Below are 18927 nucleotides of genomic sequence, written 5' to 3' on the forward strand. Positions count from 1 at the left end.
CTGTCACTTGCTGCAGCTTGGAGGAGCTTGTTATAAGGGGGACAACCTGTGCCATGGTTTGAGATCTGAGATGTGGCTGCAGCAGGTTACAGAGTTCTTTGACAGCCTTCTTTTATGGAACAAAGGTACCAGAATCATTGCTTCTTCCAAGAAATTAATTAAAGAAAAATAGTCCCTGAAAACCACCATGGATATGCCCCCACCCCCTTTCCCAGCCTCTTTTTCACCCATTCACTCCTGCAATGTCCTGTCTTCCTGGCTGCTCTTTTTCATCTTCCAGCCCCAAAGGCAAATTTACTAGAACACCAATGACAGCAGTGAAGGCTTCTTTGAAATAACCAAAAAGCAGTAGCAAAATCTTTCTGTAAGTCACAAATCCATTAAAGAAGTGAGAAAATAAGCTAAAAGCTCCTCTAAGTGGGAAGCAATAGTGGATGAGCCCTTTAAATAGTGCTGCAAGGTTTTGTTGCCTATTCATGCCATGGGTTGCTGGGCAAGTTTCTTATATTGTAAATCAGATGCTGGCAGATCAATTTTATGCTCGACCTTTAGTATTTTAATCAATGTTCTAAATACTTACAGTACACATCCTGAATTTCTATGAGGGAGCCTTACACAATATGATGGGTGAAGCATTTCAGGTATCGAATGAGCATGTGCCATTTGGCACATGATAAGCTTAATCTAATCTCTGTAAACACAAAGTAAAGGGTAGTTATTTCCTCCCTGTAGGGAAAAAGGAATTCTTATTTCTGTGATTTACCTACAATAAAACCTCGGTGGGAAATTGAAGAAAACACTGCTGGCCTTTGAAGGTGAATCCACAGCCTGGATGTGTGTGGTACCTCTACTGATGGAGGCTGGATAGCTAAATAATCTCAGTGGGGGGAAATAGAACAATGTTGATGGTGCGTGCATAGTGAATCTGAGGGTATAACGTGTGTTTGTATGCACAGGTGTATGTGTATGTATTTAAGTAACTAAGTAAGATCTGGTCTTGTTAATTACCACCTCTTGTGTGTCTCCTTTCAGACACCCCTTCCCAGCGAGTACAGTTCATTTTGGGAACTGAGGATGATGATGAGCATGTTCCGCATGAGCTTTTCACTGAACTTGATGAAATCTGCGTACGGGGGGGTGAAGATGCTGAGTGGAAGGAGACTGCCAGGTGTGTGAATTGTTTGCAAGTTTGTCAGCATGAAGAAATACTGGAAATTGACACAATGAGGCTTTAGGTGGTGTGCAAATTCCAGAAACAATCACTAACAGGCTTACCGTACAGAAACTTCGCTCACCTCTCTCAAATCAGCTCTCCAGAACAGCTTTCACAGACTTATTGTAATGCATGATTAAGTTCATTACCTCAAATTATGAACTCTTATCAGTCAGTAGACTTGTGATCACTTCATTAATCCATCACTGTAAATACGATTATGCAATAACCACATGGGGAACACTAACCATGTCTGTTATTAGAATCTGTAGCAATTACAAGATCAAGCATAGAAGAAAAGCCACTCACAAAACAAAGACCAGTGTATACATGTTGAAAAATAACATGTGAGTTACAACAAGGCAATAGTGACATCTTTGGGTTCAGTTGACTCTCCTCATCTGTTCAAACTTCTTTCAGCCTCTCGGTTTGCACTGTCCACGCTAGCCTAGTCTTCAACACTAACTTTCTGGTGATTAACAGATTGGAAAAGGTTTCTGTGATAATTTAAAATAATAAGCATATTTTTTAAATTAAACGTTTGGCAGGTGGTTGAAGTTTGAAGAAGACGTTGAGGATGGTGGAGACCGTTGGAGTAAACCATATGTTGCCACACTGTCATTACATAGCCTGTTTGAGCTACGAAGTTGTATCATTAATGGTACTGTCTTATTGGACATGCGTGCAAACAGCATTCAGGAGATTGCAGGTATGTCTAATGCATATTTTAAAATGCCTTCATTGAAACCTATTTTCTTAAATTACTTTGCTATTTAGAACTACTCTTTAATAATGTAAATCATCAAACTGTATTTTGTAATGCCATTGAGACTTGCCTGTCATCCTCAAACAAAAACAGTTGCCAGTTGCTCATGAAGTGCTTCCCTTTTAACTTATCTAATTCACAGTTTTGAATCCTTAATAATATGTATGTTTGTTTACTTTGTCTAAGGTTTCTCAGTCTCTTGTATTCTGTTTCCTGTGTTGAGTAACAAATAAGATTTATTTGTATTATATAGCTCTTGTTATTTTACACATTACTGGAGACATTGGGTAGTAAATATTTCTGCTTTCATCATTGATACATCTATCACACACTTGATGATCTGGCCTACTGTGGCAAGGAATGAAGAAGTGTCATTGAACAGTTGAAATTGTTATGAAATATCAGTAATAAATAACAGCAAAGTATCGTAGATGCAATAAATCTGAAATATAAATTAGTGCTGCAGAAGTTCAGCAGATCTGACATCTCTGGAGAGAGAAATAAAGTTAACTCTTCAAGTTGTTTGGTAGTACAGACCTTGAGTATTGCTGAAGAAAATATTTTATCGAAGAAGGTCACCTCCGTGTACAGCGGGATCTTGACCAGATGGGCCAATGGGCTGAGAAGTGGCAGGTGGAGTTCAATTTAGATAAATGTGAGGCACTGCATTTTGGAAAAGCAAAGCTTAGCAGGATTTATACACTTAATGGTAAGATCCTAGAGATGTTACTGAACAAACTATGAACCAACACTCCAAGTGTTGGTTCATCGTTCCTTGAAAATGGAGTCTCAGGTAGATAGGATAGTGAAGAAGGTTTGGCATTTCCTTTATTGGTTAGATCATTGAGTACAGGAGTTGGGAGGTCATGTTCCGATGTACAGGACATTGGTTAGGTCACTTTTGGAATATTGCATGCAAGTCTGGTCTCCCTCCTATTGGAATAATATTGTGAAACTTAAAAGGGTTCGGAAAAGATTTACAGGGATGTTGCCAGGGTTGGAGGATTTATTGCGATAGGCTGAATAGGCTGGGGCCATTTTCCATGGAGCTTCAGAGGCTGAGGGGAGACCATATAGAGGTTTATAAAATCATGGCTAGGGTAAATAGACAAGGTCTTTTCCCCGGTTGGGGGAGTCCAGAACTAGAAGGCATAGGTTTAGAGTGAGAGGGTTAAAATTTAAAAGGAACTTAATGGACAACATTTTCATGCAGGTATGTATATGGAATGAGCTGCCAGAGGAAGTGGCAGAGGCTGATACAATTACAATATTTAAAAGGCATCTGGATGGATATGTGAATAAGAAGGGTTTAGAGAGATAATGGCCAAGTGCTGGCAAATTGGATAAGATTAGTTTTGGCTATCTGGTCAGCATGGACGAGTTGAACCAAAGGGTCTGTTTCTGTGCTGTATACCTGTATGCCTCTATGACTTTATGACACAGGTGCAGTGCATTTATATGATCTTACTGTCTGCAACAAACAAGACCCTCTGTATTAATATATGTAACTTCCAATACACACAAGTGCACCACACTACAAGCCCAACTGACGATCCTAATTCATTGTCAGTGTTGCTTGTTGTACATTCAGGATTGCCCAGTAAATGTTGTCCAACTGTGGATTCGAATGCAGTGTTGGTCACCGTGTTGCAAGATTTACAAGCATGAGCTGGTTGCGTGTGGTCAGTACCTTGCTTGTTGTGAACATCTGAAGAGATGAGGTGTTTCGTGCAATCTGCTAGCCATTGGGATGTGTGGCCTACATACTTGGCATCAGACTGGCATTGAAGCTCATATACCATATTACTCATTTGTGTGATAGGCAGCACATATTTTAGACTTGTTGGCAGCATTCTTTTAGTGGCAATCATATCAGTTTGGCTGTTTACAACAATCAAGGTACTGACTGTAGCTCACCAGCTTAGCCTTGCAGCATGATGTCTAACACTCAGCATTTGCTGAGTAATCATGAGTGTATGAACAATTACACTGACAACCACTTCAGGATTGTCAGTAGGCTCATGATATGGTGCACTTGCATGTAGTGGAAGCTATGTATATTAATAAACAGGGGACTTGCACACGAAGAGAACATACACACATCATGCCAGTTTCAACTCATGAAAATAGGTGACAGTTATTTGTTGGCCATTTATCAGGGCAATGCCTCGATCAATTAGAGTCAATCTGCCTGACCTAAAATGGAGAAAAAGCCTGACAATTAACAGCTAATCGTCATTAACTGAGGCACTGTCTATGGCAAAGCCTCGACCAAACAGAGTCCACTTGCCAACCAGTTAGCGCTCTCCTCTAACACAGTGTAAATGTTGGTTTTCGCAATAAACTGCTATTGTGCTGATGATGTCAAAATGCAAAGATTTAGCAACATTTTTTTTTCAGCAATATAAGTACTTTAGAGAAGTATGATAAGCGAGGTAAAAGTCAGCCAATGAGCAGGTTGTAGTCTGAATTCCTATTTCATAAAGTAACATTTCCTTCTTGCTGTTGTGGAAGCATTTTCAATAAATTTCCCTCTGCAATGAGTCAGAAGTTTCTGTAATTGGAATACAAAGGCAAATATGACTTAGTGACATAAATTGTGTTAAGTTAACTTTAAAAACAAAAAAAGTAATAAAACTTATTTCTAACTAAGTTTCATGTTACAACTGATTGAGGGAAAAAGTAAGGTTTTTTTCTCAAAGCCTGAGGTAAAGAACATCACTAGAAGAAATGAGATAGATAAACAAATAGTGATTGTGGAAAGAATGGAAGACTGAGGAATTCCAGAGTCTGAGAAAGGGGTAAGTTAAAGTTGCTAACTAATAAGTCTTGGCCTTGAAGGGAAAACAGAAGAACATTTAATTGCTCAAGTAGCTATTTTTCAAATAAAATGTTATCTGTTCATTGTGGATAAGAAAATAATTTATATTTAATATGATGCGTGAATGACAAAGTGGAAAATAATCAAAGAAAAAAGTGGATTTAAACCAGTTAAAAATAAGAAAATTGATTGGTTCAAACTTGGTATTTACTTACTTGTTCTCAGTGCTGTCCAGATCCCAGCCACAAATAGACAAATCTCCAGCTTATTCTTGTGTGACACATGAGCAGTCAAACTAAGTTCTTCTTTCTAATTGGTTATGTTTTTAAGTATCTCTCTTTTTTGTGTGTTCTCTAATTAATTGGCTTTTTTAGAAGGTTTCTTATTGGCTATTCATATTTCATAAAATATTTACCCCAAATTTCAGTTCTCTGATTATATTGTAAATGATCACATTCCAGCAAAGATATTTATTTTCTTTGTTCTTTGGGTCTTTCTCTACAACAATTAATGGTTTCATGGTCACCACTACTGAGACTAGGGGCTGGACCTTCTACTTATTTTTCCTTAGTGTGGTGGAAGATATAACAGTGGATAGGATGCTCCCACATAAATGAGAAAGCCCACCTAAGGCTCAACTGGTGGACTTTACGCCAGGTCACTTCCTAGGACAGCAACATTCCATTGCCTGATGACCAATTTTAATTGATAATGAGGCATGAAGGCCTTCCTGCACAGAACATAATGCTTGTACAGTGAGAAGGCAGTGGGATCATGAAATAAGCATCTGTCCAGTTATCTTCCCCACCTGCCACTGCCTTTTGGAAGGGGAAGATTCCACTCTAGTTTTCAGTTCAAGATTTAGAGACTGAATCCACATTCCACTATCTGCTTGTTGTGCACTAAAAGATAACTGTTTCAGAATAGTTATCAACACAAAAAGACCACACTTAGTGAGTTTTATTTCACACTCTATAAAACTTCCCCCTGCTGATTACTAGCACTCTATATTTATACAACTAATTCAAACCCAATGTTTTTATCCTTAATTAATATATCCATGACCTCTTCCTTCATTCTATTAGGTCTCGGGCATTCCTTCAAACCGCATTAGATGATAACATTGTTGTGATAAGATTTGAACCAATGTCTTCCAAGCATTAGTCTGGACCTCTGGATTAACTAGTCCAGTGACATTACTGTGATATATGTCCCTGTGCCATCTGTCAAATGCATTCATCAAAACCAGTTCTTCAACCATCCGTACTGTATGTAATATTTACTACATTATGCATTAGCTAATTGTTTTAACAACTCTTCTCTGGATTACTCATCCAGAATTGACCACAATGCCGCTATTTCCCTGTATCTTGGATTAAAATAGAGCAAAGTAAAGCCTAGGTGGAAAGACTGTGGAACAGCAATGGCAGGCGTTTCTGGGAGTAATTCAGGAGACACAGCAGAGATTCATCCCAAGGAAAAAGAAGCAATGTACAGGAAGGATGAGGTAATCATGGCTGACAAGGGAAGTCAACAATAGCATAAAAGCAAAAGAGAAAGCATATAATGTGGCAAAGGACAATAGGAAACCAGAGGATTGGGAAACTTACAACAACAGACAGCAACAAAACAAGAAACAAGAAGGAGAAGACTAAATATGAGGATAAGCTAGTAAAGGAAGAGTTCATTTAGATAAGTAAAGGGCAAAAGAGAGGCAAAACTGGACATTGAGCAGCTGGAAAATGATGCTGAAGAGACAGTAGTGGGGAACAAGAAAATGGCTGAGGAACTGAACAATTACTTCGCATCAGTTTTCATAGAAGAAGACACGAATAATATCCCAAAAATTACAGAATGAGGGAGCAGAGCTGAGTATGCTGACTATCACCAAGGAGAAGGTGCTAGAAAAACAGAATGGCCTGAAGGTGGATAAATAACCTGGATCAGATGGACTACTCCCTAGACTTCTAAGGGAGATAGCTGAAGAAATAGTGGAGGTATTAGTGGTGATCTTTCAGGAATTGCTAGAGTCAGAGAGGGTCCCAGAGAACAGGAAAATTGTTAACATAACACCCTTGTTTAAAAAGGGAGTAAGGCAAAATACGGAAAACTTCAGACCGATTAGCCTAACCTTGGTCGTGGGTAAGTCCTGGAATCCATTGTGAAAGATGAGATTTCTGAATACTTGGAAGCGTATGGTAAAATAGGGCAAAGTCAGCATGGTGAACATGACACCCGAGGCTAGAATCGAACCTGGGTCCCTGGCACTGCCAGGCAACAGCACTAACCACTGAGCCACCGTACCACCCCTCACCATCCACAATACTGCCTATTTTAGTGTCATCAGCAAACTTACTAACCATGACTTGTACATGCTCATCCAAATCATTGATATAGATAACAAACAGTAATGGGCCCAACACTAAACCCAGAGGCACTCCACTAGTCACAGGTCTCCAGTCCGACAAGAATCCTTCCATTATTACCCTCTGCTTCCTACCAAAAAGCCAATTGTGTATCCAGTTTGCCAGCTCGCTCTGGATTCCATGCAATCTAACCTTCCAGAGCAGCCAACTATGTGGAACCTTATCAAAGGCCTTACTGAAATCCATACAGCCCTGCCCTCATCAACCTTCCTGGTCACTTTATCAAAGAACTTTAATGAATTTGAGGCATTATCTCGCACTCACAAATGCATGTGTATCTTATCCCTCAGAATCTTCTCAAGTAATGTACCAACCACAGATGTCAAGCTCACTGGTCTATAGTTTCCAGGCTTTTCTTTGCAGCCCTTCTTGAATAGTGGGACAGCATTCGCTGTCCTCCAGTTTTCCAGAACCCACCTGTGACTAAAGATGATGCAAAAATATCAGCCAGGGCACCCACAATTTCCTCTCTGGCCTCTTGCAGTGTTCTTGGATATACCTGGTCAGAAACAGGAGATTTATCCTTCATACATTCTAATACGTCCAATACCTCCTCTACTGTGATATGGATTGTCCCCAGGCTATCACGACTAACTTCCCCAAGTCTTCATATCTTTCTCCATGGTGAACACAGGAGAAATTTTCATTGAGAACCTCGCCTATCTTCTGTGGTTCCACACATACATGTTCACTTTGGTCCTTGAGAGGTCCTATTCTCTCTCTAGTTATTCTTTTCCCTTTAATATACCTAAAGAACCTCTCTGGATTCACCCTAATCTTCTCAGCCAAGGCTATCTCATGCCCCCTTTTTGCCCTCCTGATTTTCTTCTTCAGTAAACTCCTGCATTCGCTGTATACGTCCAGGGATTCCCTTGATCCCAGCTGCCTGTATCTGAGCCACAACTCCTTTTTTCTGGTGAAAGCCTCAATATTTGTTGTCATCCAGGGTTCCCTATTCCTGTCAACCTTGACCTTCACTCTCACAGGAACATATAGACCTTGAACTCTAGCTATCTCACTTTTAAAGGCCTCCCAGTTGCCAGAGGTCCCTTTGCCTACAAGCAAACTACTCCAACCAACCCTGCAAGCCCCTGTCTAATTCCATCAAAATTCGCCCAAGGCCAATTTAGAACTCGAGCATGTGGACCAGTTTTGTCCCTCTCCGTAATTATTTTAAAATTAATAGAACTATGGTCACTGTTCCCAAAGTGTTCCCCTACTGTCACCTCCATCACCTGTCCTGCCCTATTTCCAAAGAGTAGGTAAAGTTTTGCCCCTTCCTGAGTATGACCCTCTATATAATGCTTGAGGAAACTTTCCTGAACGCACTTAACAAATTCCACACCCTCTAAGCCATGAAACGCTCTAGCAGTCCCAGTCTATGTTAGGAAAATTAAAATCCCCAACTATGACAACCCTATTGCTCCTGCAAGTCTCCTTAACCTCCCTGCATATTTGTTCCTCTAATTTCTGTTGACTATTTGGGTGCCTGTAGTTATTTCATCTCTGACTACTGCAGTGATTCTTGCCTTGATCAAAAATGCAACTTCCCCTCCCCTCCTTCCATCACCTCTGTCCCCCCTAAAGCACTTGTACCCTGGCACCATTAAGCGGCTAGTCCTGTCCCTCCTTTACACTTCAGATGTGTGAATATTCTCCCCATTTAGAAAATAATTCATGCCTCTATTCTTCTTACCAAAGTGCATGACTTCACACTATCCCACATTGTACTCCATCTGCCAATTCTCTGCCCACTCTCCTAAACTGTCTAAATGCTTCTGCAGCCTCCCTACCTCCTGAATGTTATGTGTCCCTCTACCTATCTTTGTCTCATCTGCAAACCTACCCAGAACGCCCTCAGTTCCTTCATCTAGATCGTTAATATATAAAGTGAAAAGTTGTGGTCACAACACTGAGCCTTGCTTCACTGGCTGCCATCCTGAGAAAGATCCTTTTATCCCCACTCTCTGCTTTCTGCCAAACTTCTATCCATGCTAGCACTTTACCTCTAACACCATGGGCCCTTTATTTTACTCAGCAGCCTCTATGTGGCACCTTGTCAAATGTCTTCTTGAAGTCCAGGTCCAGGTGAAGATTAGCATCAGCGCAGTCACCAATACCAGAAGGAAGACTTGAGCAAGACACCCTTCGAGGACACACAGACACCTGCACTGAAGAGCAAGTCCTTGTGGGCCTGGTGTCAAGGAGTGCTTAAGGTCCAAACTTTACAGAGGGGTTGACCATTCAGCGGTTGATGGCACTACAACTGGCTCTGGGGCAGAACAGGGAAGAGTAAAGGTAAACAGGACCTTTGTGATAGGGGACTGGATAACTAAGGGGACAGATAGGAGATTCTGTGCTGCAAATGGGAATCCAGGATGGTGTGTTGCCTCCCTGGTGCCAGGGTCCAGCATGTCTCAGAGCAGCTGCAGAAGTGGGAGGGTGAGCAGTCAGAAGTGATTCTGCATATTGACACAAATGACAGAGGTAGAAATAAGAGTGAGCTCCTGCAGAGTGTTTATAGAGAGCTAGGAAAAAAGTTAAAAACCAGGACCTCATTGGTGATAATGTTCAGATTACTTCCAATGCCATATGCTAGTGAGGAAAAGAACAGGAGGATATGGCAGATGGATGTGTGGCGAAAGAATTAGTGCAGGGGTTCAGATATTTAGATTGTTGGGATCTTTCCTGCACAAATGTGACCTGTTCAAGAGAGACAGGTTGCAGCTGAGCTGGAGGGGAACCAATGACATGGTGGCCAGGTTTGCTCGTAGTACAAGGGAGGGTTTAAACTAGATTGGCTGGGGGGAGGGGGGGAGGGGGGGAGGAGGTTGGGATCCTCAGCAGCAGGGAGAAAGTGTGAGGCTTGAAGGAGGTACAGTAATCAGAAATAGCAGGGCGAAGAGACAGGTTGGGCTGGAACACGACAGGGTTCACAGAATGCCTGTTGGATTAAATTGAATCTATTTCAATGCAAGAGGGCTGACAGTTAAGGCTGATGAACTCAGGGCGTGGACAGTTACGTGGGACTGAGATATTAAAGTGCAAAGAGACTTGGGAGTTCTAGTCCAGGATTCTCTCAAGGTAAACGTGCAGGTTGAGTCAGTAGTTAGGAAGGTAAATGCAATGATGGCATTTATTTTGAGAGGACTTGAATATAAAAGCAGGGATGTACTTCTGAGGCTCTGTAATGCTCTGGTCAGACCACATTTGGAGTATTGTGTGTTGTTTTGGACTCCATATCTCAAGATGGATGGACTGACCCCTGGACCATGTTCAGAGGAGGTTCATGAGAATGGTCCCAGGAATGAAAACTTAACATATGGGGAACCTTTGAGAACTCTGGGTCTATACTGGCGTCAGTGCCTTTACTGCTGCCTCACAATGCTAGGGACCTGGGTTCAATTCCAGCCTCTGGCAACTGTCTGTGTGGAGTTTGCACATTCTCCACATGTTTGCGTGGGTTTTCCCGAGTGCTCCGGTTTCCTCCTCCAGTCCAAAGATGTGCAGGTTACGTGAATTAATCATGCTAAATTGCCCATAGAGTTCAGGGATGTGTTGGTTAGGTATATTAGTCAGGGGAAATGCAGCACAATAGGGTAAGGGAATGGGTCAGTGTGGAGTTGTTGGGCCGAAGGGCCTGTTTCCACACTGTAAGGTTTCTATGATAATTCTAACATACTTGATGACGTTTAGAAGGATGAGAGGGATCTAATTGAAACATACCGAATGGCCTCGACAGGGTAGATGTTGGGAAGGTGTTTCCATTGGTAGGAGAGTCTTGGGCCCAAGGGCACAGCCTTAGAGTAAAGGGGAAAACCTTTTAGAATGGAGATAAGGATAAACTTCTTCAGCCAGAGAGTGGAGAATCTATCAACTTCATTGCCACACAAGGATGTGGAGGCCAGGTCACTGAGTATATTTAATACTGAGATAGATAGGTTATTAAGTATCAAGGGGATCAAGGGTTACAGGGAGAAGGCAGGAGAATGGGGTTGAGAAACTTATCAGCCATGATTGAATGGCGCAGCAGACCCGATGGGCTGAATGGCCTATCCTGCTCCTAGGTTTATAGTAAGTTGGGAAAGGTTTTACAATGAAAGTTTCTAAGGGTGAGCAGGCCCATGAAGGAAAGATTTTTTAAAATTTGTATGCAGTGACCTTGCTAGGAACCCAATACATTTAGCGAGTTTGAGAAGATTTGTAGCTCAAGTTGAGGCTCTGGATGTAGGTTTGCTCGCTGAGCTGGAATGTTCATTTTCAGACGTTTCATCACCATTCTAGGTAACATCTTCAGTGAACCTCCGGTGAAGCTTCGTCCGGAGGTTCACTGAAGATGTTACATAGTATGGTGACGAAAAATCTGAAAATAAACCTTGCAGCTCAATGAGCAAACCTATATCCAGACCCAATACATTTGCTTGGCAGGTCAGCTGTTTAGGTATCTCATCCCCACTGAAGAGCAGGCTAAATGTGTGTCCTGGGCCCTTGATTTGCACTTATAACAAAAACAGTTTATATTTGTATGACATCTTTAATATAATGAAATGCCTCAAGGTTCTTATAACTCCTTGAAAGTGGAGCCACAGGTAGATAGGATAGTGAAGAAGGTGTTTGGTATGCTTTCCTTTATTTGTCACAGTATTGAGTACAGGAGTTGGGAGGTCATGTTACGGCTGTACAGGACATTTGTTAGGCCACCGTTGGAACATTGCGTGCAATCTTAACAAAGATTTTACTGCTTCTGCCGAAAGAGTATTCAAGACCTCAGTTTCCACCAATTTTTTCATAAAAGACTCCAAATCCTCAGAGAAGAAAAATGCCTCTATCTTAAATGGGCAACCCCCTATTTTTAAATGTGACCCAGAGGATTTGCTTCTCCTGTAAGAGGAAACATCTTCCCCACCTCCATCCTGTCAAGACCCCTCAGGATCTTAGAAATTAGTTAGGTTTTAGTTTAGAAGGGTAAGCGCTAACTCGATGGAAACATGTAAATCTAACCTGGCCAACCTGCCAATTCCTGGTATGAGTCAGCCCACAGCACCTGCTTAATTCAACTTCTCTGTCAATTGTGATTGTCATGAGTTCCTCCCTCCCTTCTATTTCATGCTTCTGGGATGTTGTATTTTCTATGGTGAAGACTGATGCAGAATAATCATTCAATTCATGTGCCATCTCCTTATTTTCCATTATTAATTCTCCAGATTCACTTTATATAGGTCAAATGCTTACTTTATGTTTAAACCTATTTGTACAAACTCTTACAATCTGTTGTTGTGTTTTTGGCAAGGTTTCTGTTATATTCTAATCTTTCCTCCTTGCTAATTTTTTTGGTCATTCCTTGTTTCTTTCAATATTCTGTCCAATCTTTTGACATGCATCTTGTTTTTGCACAGTTATATGTTTTTTTTCTTTTTTAAGGTTTGATATAATCTTTTACACTTGTAGTTAATCTCAGATAGTGATCCGTCTCTTGGAGATTTTCTTATTCCTTGAATGTGTCTTTTCTGTGTATTCTGAAATGCCTCCTTAAATTTTGCCTCTTGCATCTCTCTTGAATTATACCTTAACCTAATTTGTCAATTCACTGTAGCACTCTCTGCTTTCATGCCATCATGATTGATCTGATTGTGGCCTCAACTCCACATTCCTTCCTACAGACATTAAGGTCTGGTGCACTGTGAGTCAAGAATCTACCTACCTCTGTGTTAAAAACATTTAATGACCCTGACTCTGCTTCCCTCTTTTAAAGAAAATACCGAAGACTCGCAAATGTAGTGATTATAATGAGGTCAGCCAGGTGGACCTCAGAGATTGCGGCTATTAATCTGGTCCAATCAGTGAGCCTTGGCTGACAGATATAAAGAGGAGTGTCAGGGGTTCTACTCTTTCTAGGAGCTGGCTCTGAACTAGTTGGGAGAAAGTGAGGACTGACTCCTGACTAAGTGATTCCCCAAGATAATGCAGGTGCGACATACCTAGCTTCAGGGGACGGCGAGAAAGCATTTCTGAATGGAAGAGATTGAATGATAGTTTAATTTGATAATTGTAGAGGGAATAGTAGCAAATGACTAATTGGAGTCGGGGGTCATTCACTCAGTGTAGTTTAACCCTTTAATATTACATTAATGTCCAGAGAGATATTCCCATTTAATCTTTTAACATTACGTTTCTACCTTTTATCATTCCATGATAACTCCACTAAATGACACTACCAGCTTTCATAAGACTCTGACAGCCACTATTTAAGCAAGTTATTGATAGACAACATGCAATGATTATAACAACAATAATTACGAGTCTATACATTAAATAGAATAACAGTAAATAGGGCGGCACAGTGGCTCAGTGGTTAGCACTACTGCCTCACGGCGCCAGGGATCCAGATTCAATTCTAGACTCAGGTGACTGTCTGTACGGAGTTTGCATGTTCTCCCTGTGTTCTGCATTGGTTTTCTCTGAGTGCTCCAGTTTCCTCTCACAATTCTAAAATGTGCAGGTTAGGAAGATTGGCCATGCTAAATTGCCCGTAGTGTTCAGGGATGTGTAGGTTAGGTGCGTTAGGCAAGGGTAAATATAAGATAATAGGGGAGGGGAATGTGTCTGGCTGGGTTAGTCTTTGGAGGGTCAGTGTGATCTTGTTGGGCCGAAGGGCCTGTTCCTACACTGTAGGGATTCTATGACTGCAGATGCTGGAGATCAGAGTCAAAGAATGTGGTGCTGGTAAAGCGCAGCTGGTCAGGCAGCATCCAAGGAGCAGGAAAATCAATATTTCAAGCATAAACTCTTCGTCAGGAGTGAGGGCTGGGTCAGTGTCATGTACTCTGCATGTGTAAATAAAAGGTGACTTGGTGACAAGATACTGGCCTTCATGGAGTTATTTCAGTGGCAATGAGAATGGGATTAATGATGTAACCATGCAAAAGCGCTTACTGGCTGAAGCGCAACTGGACTTCATACATGATTTGGAGGTGCCAGTATTGGACTGGGGTATTCAAGGATAAAAATCACTCAACACCAAGTTATAGTCCAACAGGGTTATTTGAAAGCAATAGCTTTCGGAGCACTGCTCCATCATCAGGTGGTTGTGGAGCATCAGATCGTAGGATATAGAATTTATAGCAAAAGTTTACAGTGTGATGCAACTGACATTATATATTGAAAAAGATCTGGATTGTTTGTTAAGTCTCTCATCTTTTAGAATGACAATGTTGGTTTCAGTTCTTTCATATGTAAATCCCAGAACTTAAAGTTACATTCTCAAGTGAACTTTAACAATAGGTGCCATGTTGGCCCAGATAATGCATTGAAGGTGTGAGGTGCCCTGTGTGAGGCTGTATGTGCCCCAATGTTCAGACTGATTCTAATCCAAAAAAAGGGATTTACAGAACCTTACATGGATTCATGCAGTTTTTGAGCAAAATAAAATGTAATTCTATAAGTACAGATTCACTCCAAGTTCGATACCCATGGGATGGCCTCAACCTTGGGTTCATGTCACAGTACAAGTGACACACACACACACTCACACTCTCTCTCTCTCTCTCTTTTTTTCTCTCTCTTTCATATGCTCACACATTCACTCCCACACTCTCACATGCACTCTCCCACAGACTTATACCTCTTTACACTCACACTTACACACACACACTTTCACAGACACTCATACCAAACCACTACCCCTCCACCACCACACACACACCCACATGCACACACACATATATAAGTTTGTGGGGTGAACTTGTACTTGCAGAATTACATTTTATGTTGCTCAAAAATTGCATGAATCCATGTAAGGTTCTGTAAATCCCTTTTTTAGATTAGAATCAGTCTGAACATTGGGGCACAGACAGCTTCACACCTTCAATGCATTATCTGGGCCAACATGGCACCTCAAATTAAAGTTCACTTGAGAATGTAACTTTAAATTCTGGGATTTACATATGAAAGAACTAAAACCAACATGGTCATTTTAAAAGATGAGAGACTTAACAAACAGTCCAGGTATTTTTCAATATATAATTTCAGTTGCATCACACTGTAAATGTTTGCTATAAATTCTGTGTCCTATGATCTTATACTCTACAACCACCTGATGAAGGAGCAGCACTCCGAAAGCTAGTGCTTCCAAATAAACCTGTTGGATTATAACCTGGTGTTGTGTGATTTTGGACTTCATACAGGCAGTACAATTGCCTTTGTCATGAGGAAATGTGGCAAGTGGAGCTTATGAGTGACAGGGTATTCCAGTAGAAGTGGGCACCCTCACCAGTGCAACTGAACTTGGGAAATACTAGTTGAGTACAAGCAATCACATAGCCTCACTCAGGACATATCCTGAACAGAGGGACTCTAGGTCAGCCCACAGCAAAACCCCAAAACAAATCCAAGCATCAGCCAAATTGTTAACGTTTTCTCCAGGATCCGGACCAGAAGGAGTTTCTGCCAGTGTGTAGACTCAAGACAGCAAAGGAGTCCCACTGGACCTGAATTGAGTAAGAGAACACACAGGCTAGTATCCAGGAGAGTGCACACCCTGGAAAGCCCACCTACGTCTGGTTTGGAACAGTTAAATTGTTTAGCAACATTAAATCAGAACCAATCAAAATACACGCCTGGTTAAATGGTCACCCGGTTCAAATGGAGGTTGATACTGGTGCAGCTGTATCAGTGATTTCAGAACCAGTCTTTAACAAAATTCACTCTGCACTCCAACCCTTAAGTTTGCGTTAAGATCTTGGTCAGTCTGAGAACCTATACTGGGAAACCTTTATAGATTAAGGATACAACTTTGGTTCCGGTCCCTTATGAGAAGCAGCTGGTTCAGTTCCCACTGATTGTAGTAAAAGGCTCAGGCCCAAGCTGGATGGGGCAGAATCGGTTGAGAAAGGTTCACCTTGATTGGCCCAACATGTTTTGATTAGAAAATGGCTGCCTGAGTGAACTCCTAATTAAATACACAAAGGTTTTTCAGGAATGTTTAGGGACTATCAAAGGAGCCAAGGCCACCTTGCACTTCCACAAGTCTGCAAAGCTCACCCAGTGCCACTTGCCTGATGGGCAAAGGTAGAGTCAGAAATCAGGAGGCTGGAAAGGGAAGGAACCATCAAACCAATCCAGTTTGTGGAATGGGCAACACTGGTTGTACTGATTGTGAAGCCCATCAGGTCGGTTCGCCTTTGTAAGGATTTTAAACAAATGGTAAACAAACGCAGCTGGATAAATACCCAGTCCCTCACATGGAGAACTTATAGCCAAAGCTGGCCAGGGAACTGTCCTTCACGAAGCTGGACATGAGCCAGGCATATCTGCAATTGTGGATAGATGAGGATCACCAGAACTATGCTACAATGAATACCCATAAAAGTTTGTACCAATATACGAGACTGCCATTTGGGTTATCGTCAGCCTGTGCCATTTTCAGTGGACGATGGAGAACATTTTACAAGGTCTACCCCAGGTTACCATTTATCTGGATGATGTGCTAATAACTGGGAAGACCAATAAAGAGCATTTAAACATTTATAGAAGTTGGTCATAGTCCTTAGATGTTTCTCCAAGGTGGCCGTACGCCTTAGAAAGGAAAAATGTATGCTCCAGGCACCCTAAGTGACCTACTTGGTTTATTGAGTCAACAAGACTGTGTTATACTTGTTGGAAGATGATGTTAAGGCGATCAAAGGTGCCCTGGCCCCCACGTCTGTACCAGAGCTTTTAGGCCTTTCCTTGGGTTGGTGAATTATTATGGAAATTTCATACATCTTCCATCCTGGCATCCTTACATCTACTATTGAAAAAGGGCCAGCCTTGGAAATTATTTCGTAACCAAGATGTAGCCTTTAGGGAAGTGAAAAAGTAGCTATCACTGTCTAATGTGTTTCCCACTACAATCCCAAACAAGATCTGGTATTCATACGCAATGCCTCTCCATGCAGCATCAGGGTAGTGTTGGTTCACTTGTGGCCCAGCAGAAAGGAACGTCTAATAGCATATGCTTCTTGGACTTTAGCTGTTGCTGAAAGAAGATATGCCCAGATAGAGAAGGAAGATTGAGTGGTCATCTTTGGTGTGAGAAAGTTCCACCAATATCTTTACAGACATAAATTTATAATAATAACAGACCACAACCCCCTGCTAGGGCTACTCAAAGAGGACATGGTTGTACTGCCAATAGCTTCAGGTCAAATTCAGTGGTGGGGTCTCATTCTAAGTGAGTACAATTATAACTTGGAACACCGTCTGGGAGGACAGGTAGCGCATGCAGATGCATTGAGCCACCTTCCATTGGCAGATGCACAACCAGTGATGCCAACACTGGAACAGTTCATCATGGTTTTAGATTTTCTGGTCACCCTTCTGGTCACCACTGACAATATCCGACTGTGGATGCAAAAAGATCCGGTCCTGGCAAAACTGAAAGAGCTGGTGGAAATGAGGGAAACAAAAGGGCCGTCACAACCAGAAATGAAACCTTTCTGGACCTGGTGAGACCAGATTATCATGAAGGGCGGCATATTATTATGTGGCGCAAAAGTGATTGTCCTTCGCAAAGGTAGCCTCCAGACATGGACTGAACTCCACCAGGGTCATTCAGGGGTGTCTGAAATGAAGATGTTGATGAGACATTATATCTGATGGCTAGGATTGGATGCTGACATAGCCGCATTGGTGGAGCAGTGCCCAGAGTGCCAACAAAGGACAAACATTACTGCCAGCAGCTCCCCCACATTCATGGGAATTACTGGACAAACTCTGGACTCAGTTACTCATTGACTATGAAGGTCCTTTCATGGACTTAAGGTTCTTAGTCATTGTGGATGCCTATTGAAAGCGGTTGGACGTGCAGAGAGTTAATTCGTCGACACTTGAAAAATTGTGAGCATCTTTTGCAATATGCAAACTCTCAGAAATGTTACATAAGAACATAAATAAGAAATGTGAGCAGGAGTAGGCCTTTGGCCCTTCGAGCCTACTTCGCCATCCAACAAGTTGTGGCTGATCTTTTCCTCAGCTCCACTTTCCTGGCCACTCACCAGAATCCTTAATTTCTTTACTGTTCAAAAATTTATCTATCTTTGCCTTAAAAAAACATTCATTGAGGTAGCCTCAACTGCTTCATTGGGCAGGGAATTCCACAGATTCACAACGCTTTTGGAGAACAAGGTGCTTCTTAACTCAGTCTTAAACCTGCTCCCCCTTATTTTAAGTCTATACCCCCTAGTTCTCATTTCACCCACCAGTGGAGACAACCTCACTGCTTCTATCTTATCCATCATAATTTTATGTGTTTCTGTAAGATCCCCTCTCATTCTTCTAAATTCCATGAATATAATTCCAGTCTACTCAATCTCTCATGAAACAACCCTCTCAACTCTGCACCCCCTTCCATTGCCAATGCATCCTTTCTCAAGTAAGGAGACCAAAACTGCACGCAGTACACCAGATGTGGCCTTACCAGCACTGTATATGTCTGCAGCATAACCTCTGTGTTTTTAAACACCATCCCTCTAGCCATGAAGGACAATATTTCACTTTTTAAGAATTATCTGCTGCACCTACAAGCTAACTTTTTGTGATTCATGCACAAGGATACCCAGGCTCCTCTGCACAGCAGTATGCTGCAATTTTTCACCATTTAAATAATAGTACAGTTTGCTGTTATTCCTACCAAAATAGATGACCTCACATTTACCAGCATTGT

The 18927-nt window shown here is 41.6% G+C and overlaps 1 protein-coding gene across 1 annotated transcript in view; it reads left to right on the forward strand.

Annotated features, from left to right (window-relative positions):
- LOC132805749 (electroneutral sodium bicarbonate exchanger 1-like) overlaps window positions 1–18927 on the forward strand; it is a 341616-nt gene that overhangs the window by 96447 nt on the left and 226242 nt on the right. The window contains exons 3-4 of the mRNA XM_060820976.1: window positions 1033–1168; window positions 1762–1922. Coding sequence (XP_060676959.1) covers window positions 1033–1168; window positions 1762–1922 — 297 coding nt within the window. The remainder of the gene's footprint in view (window positions 1–1032; window positions 1169–1761; window positions 1923–18927) is intronic.

Source organism: Hemiscyllium ocellatum, chromosome X (assembly GCF_020745735.1).
Source record: "Hemiscyllium ocellatum isolate sHemOce1 chromosome X, sHemOce1.pat.X.cur, whole genome shotgun sequence".
In the NCBI taxonomy this organism is placed as follows: Eukaryota; Metazoa; Chordata; class Chondrichthyes; order Orectolobiformes; family Hemiscylliidae; genus Hemiscyllium; species Hemiscyllium ocellatum.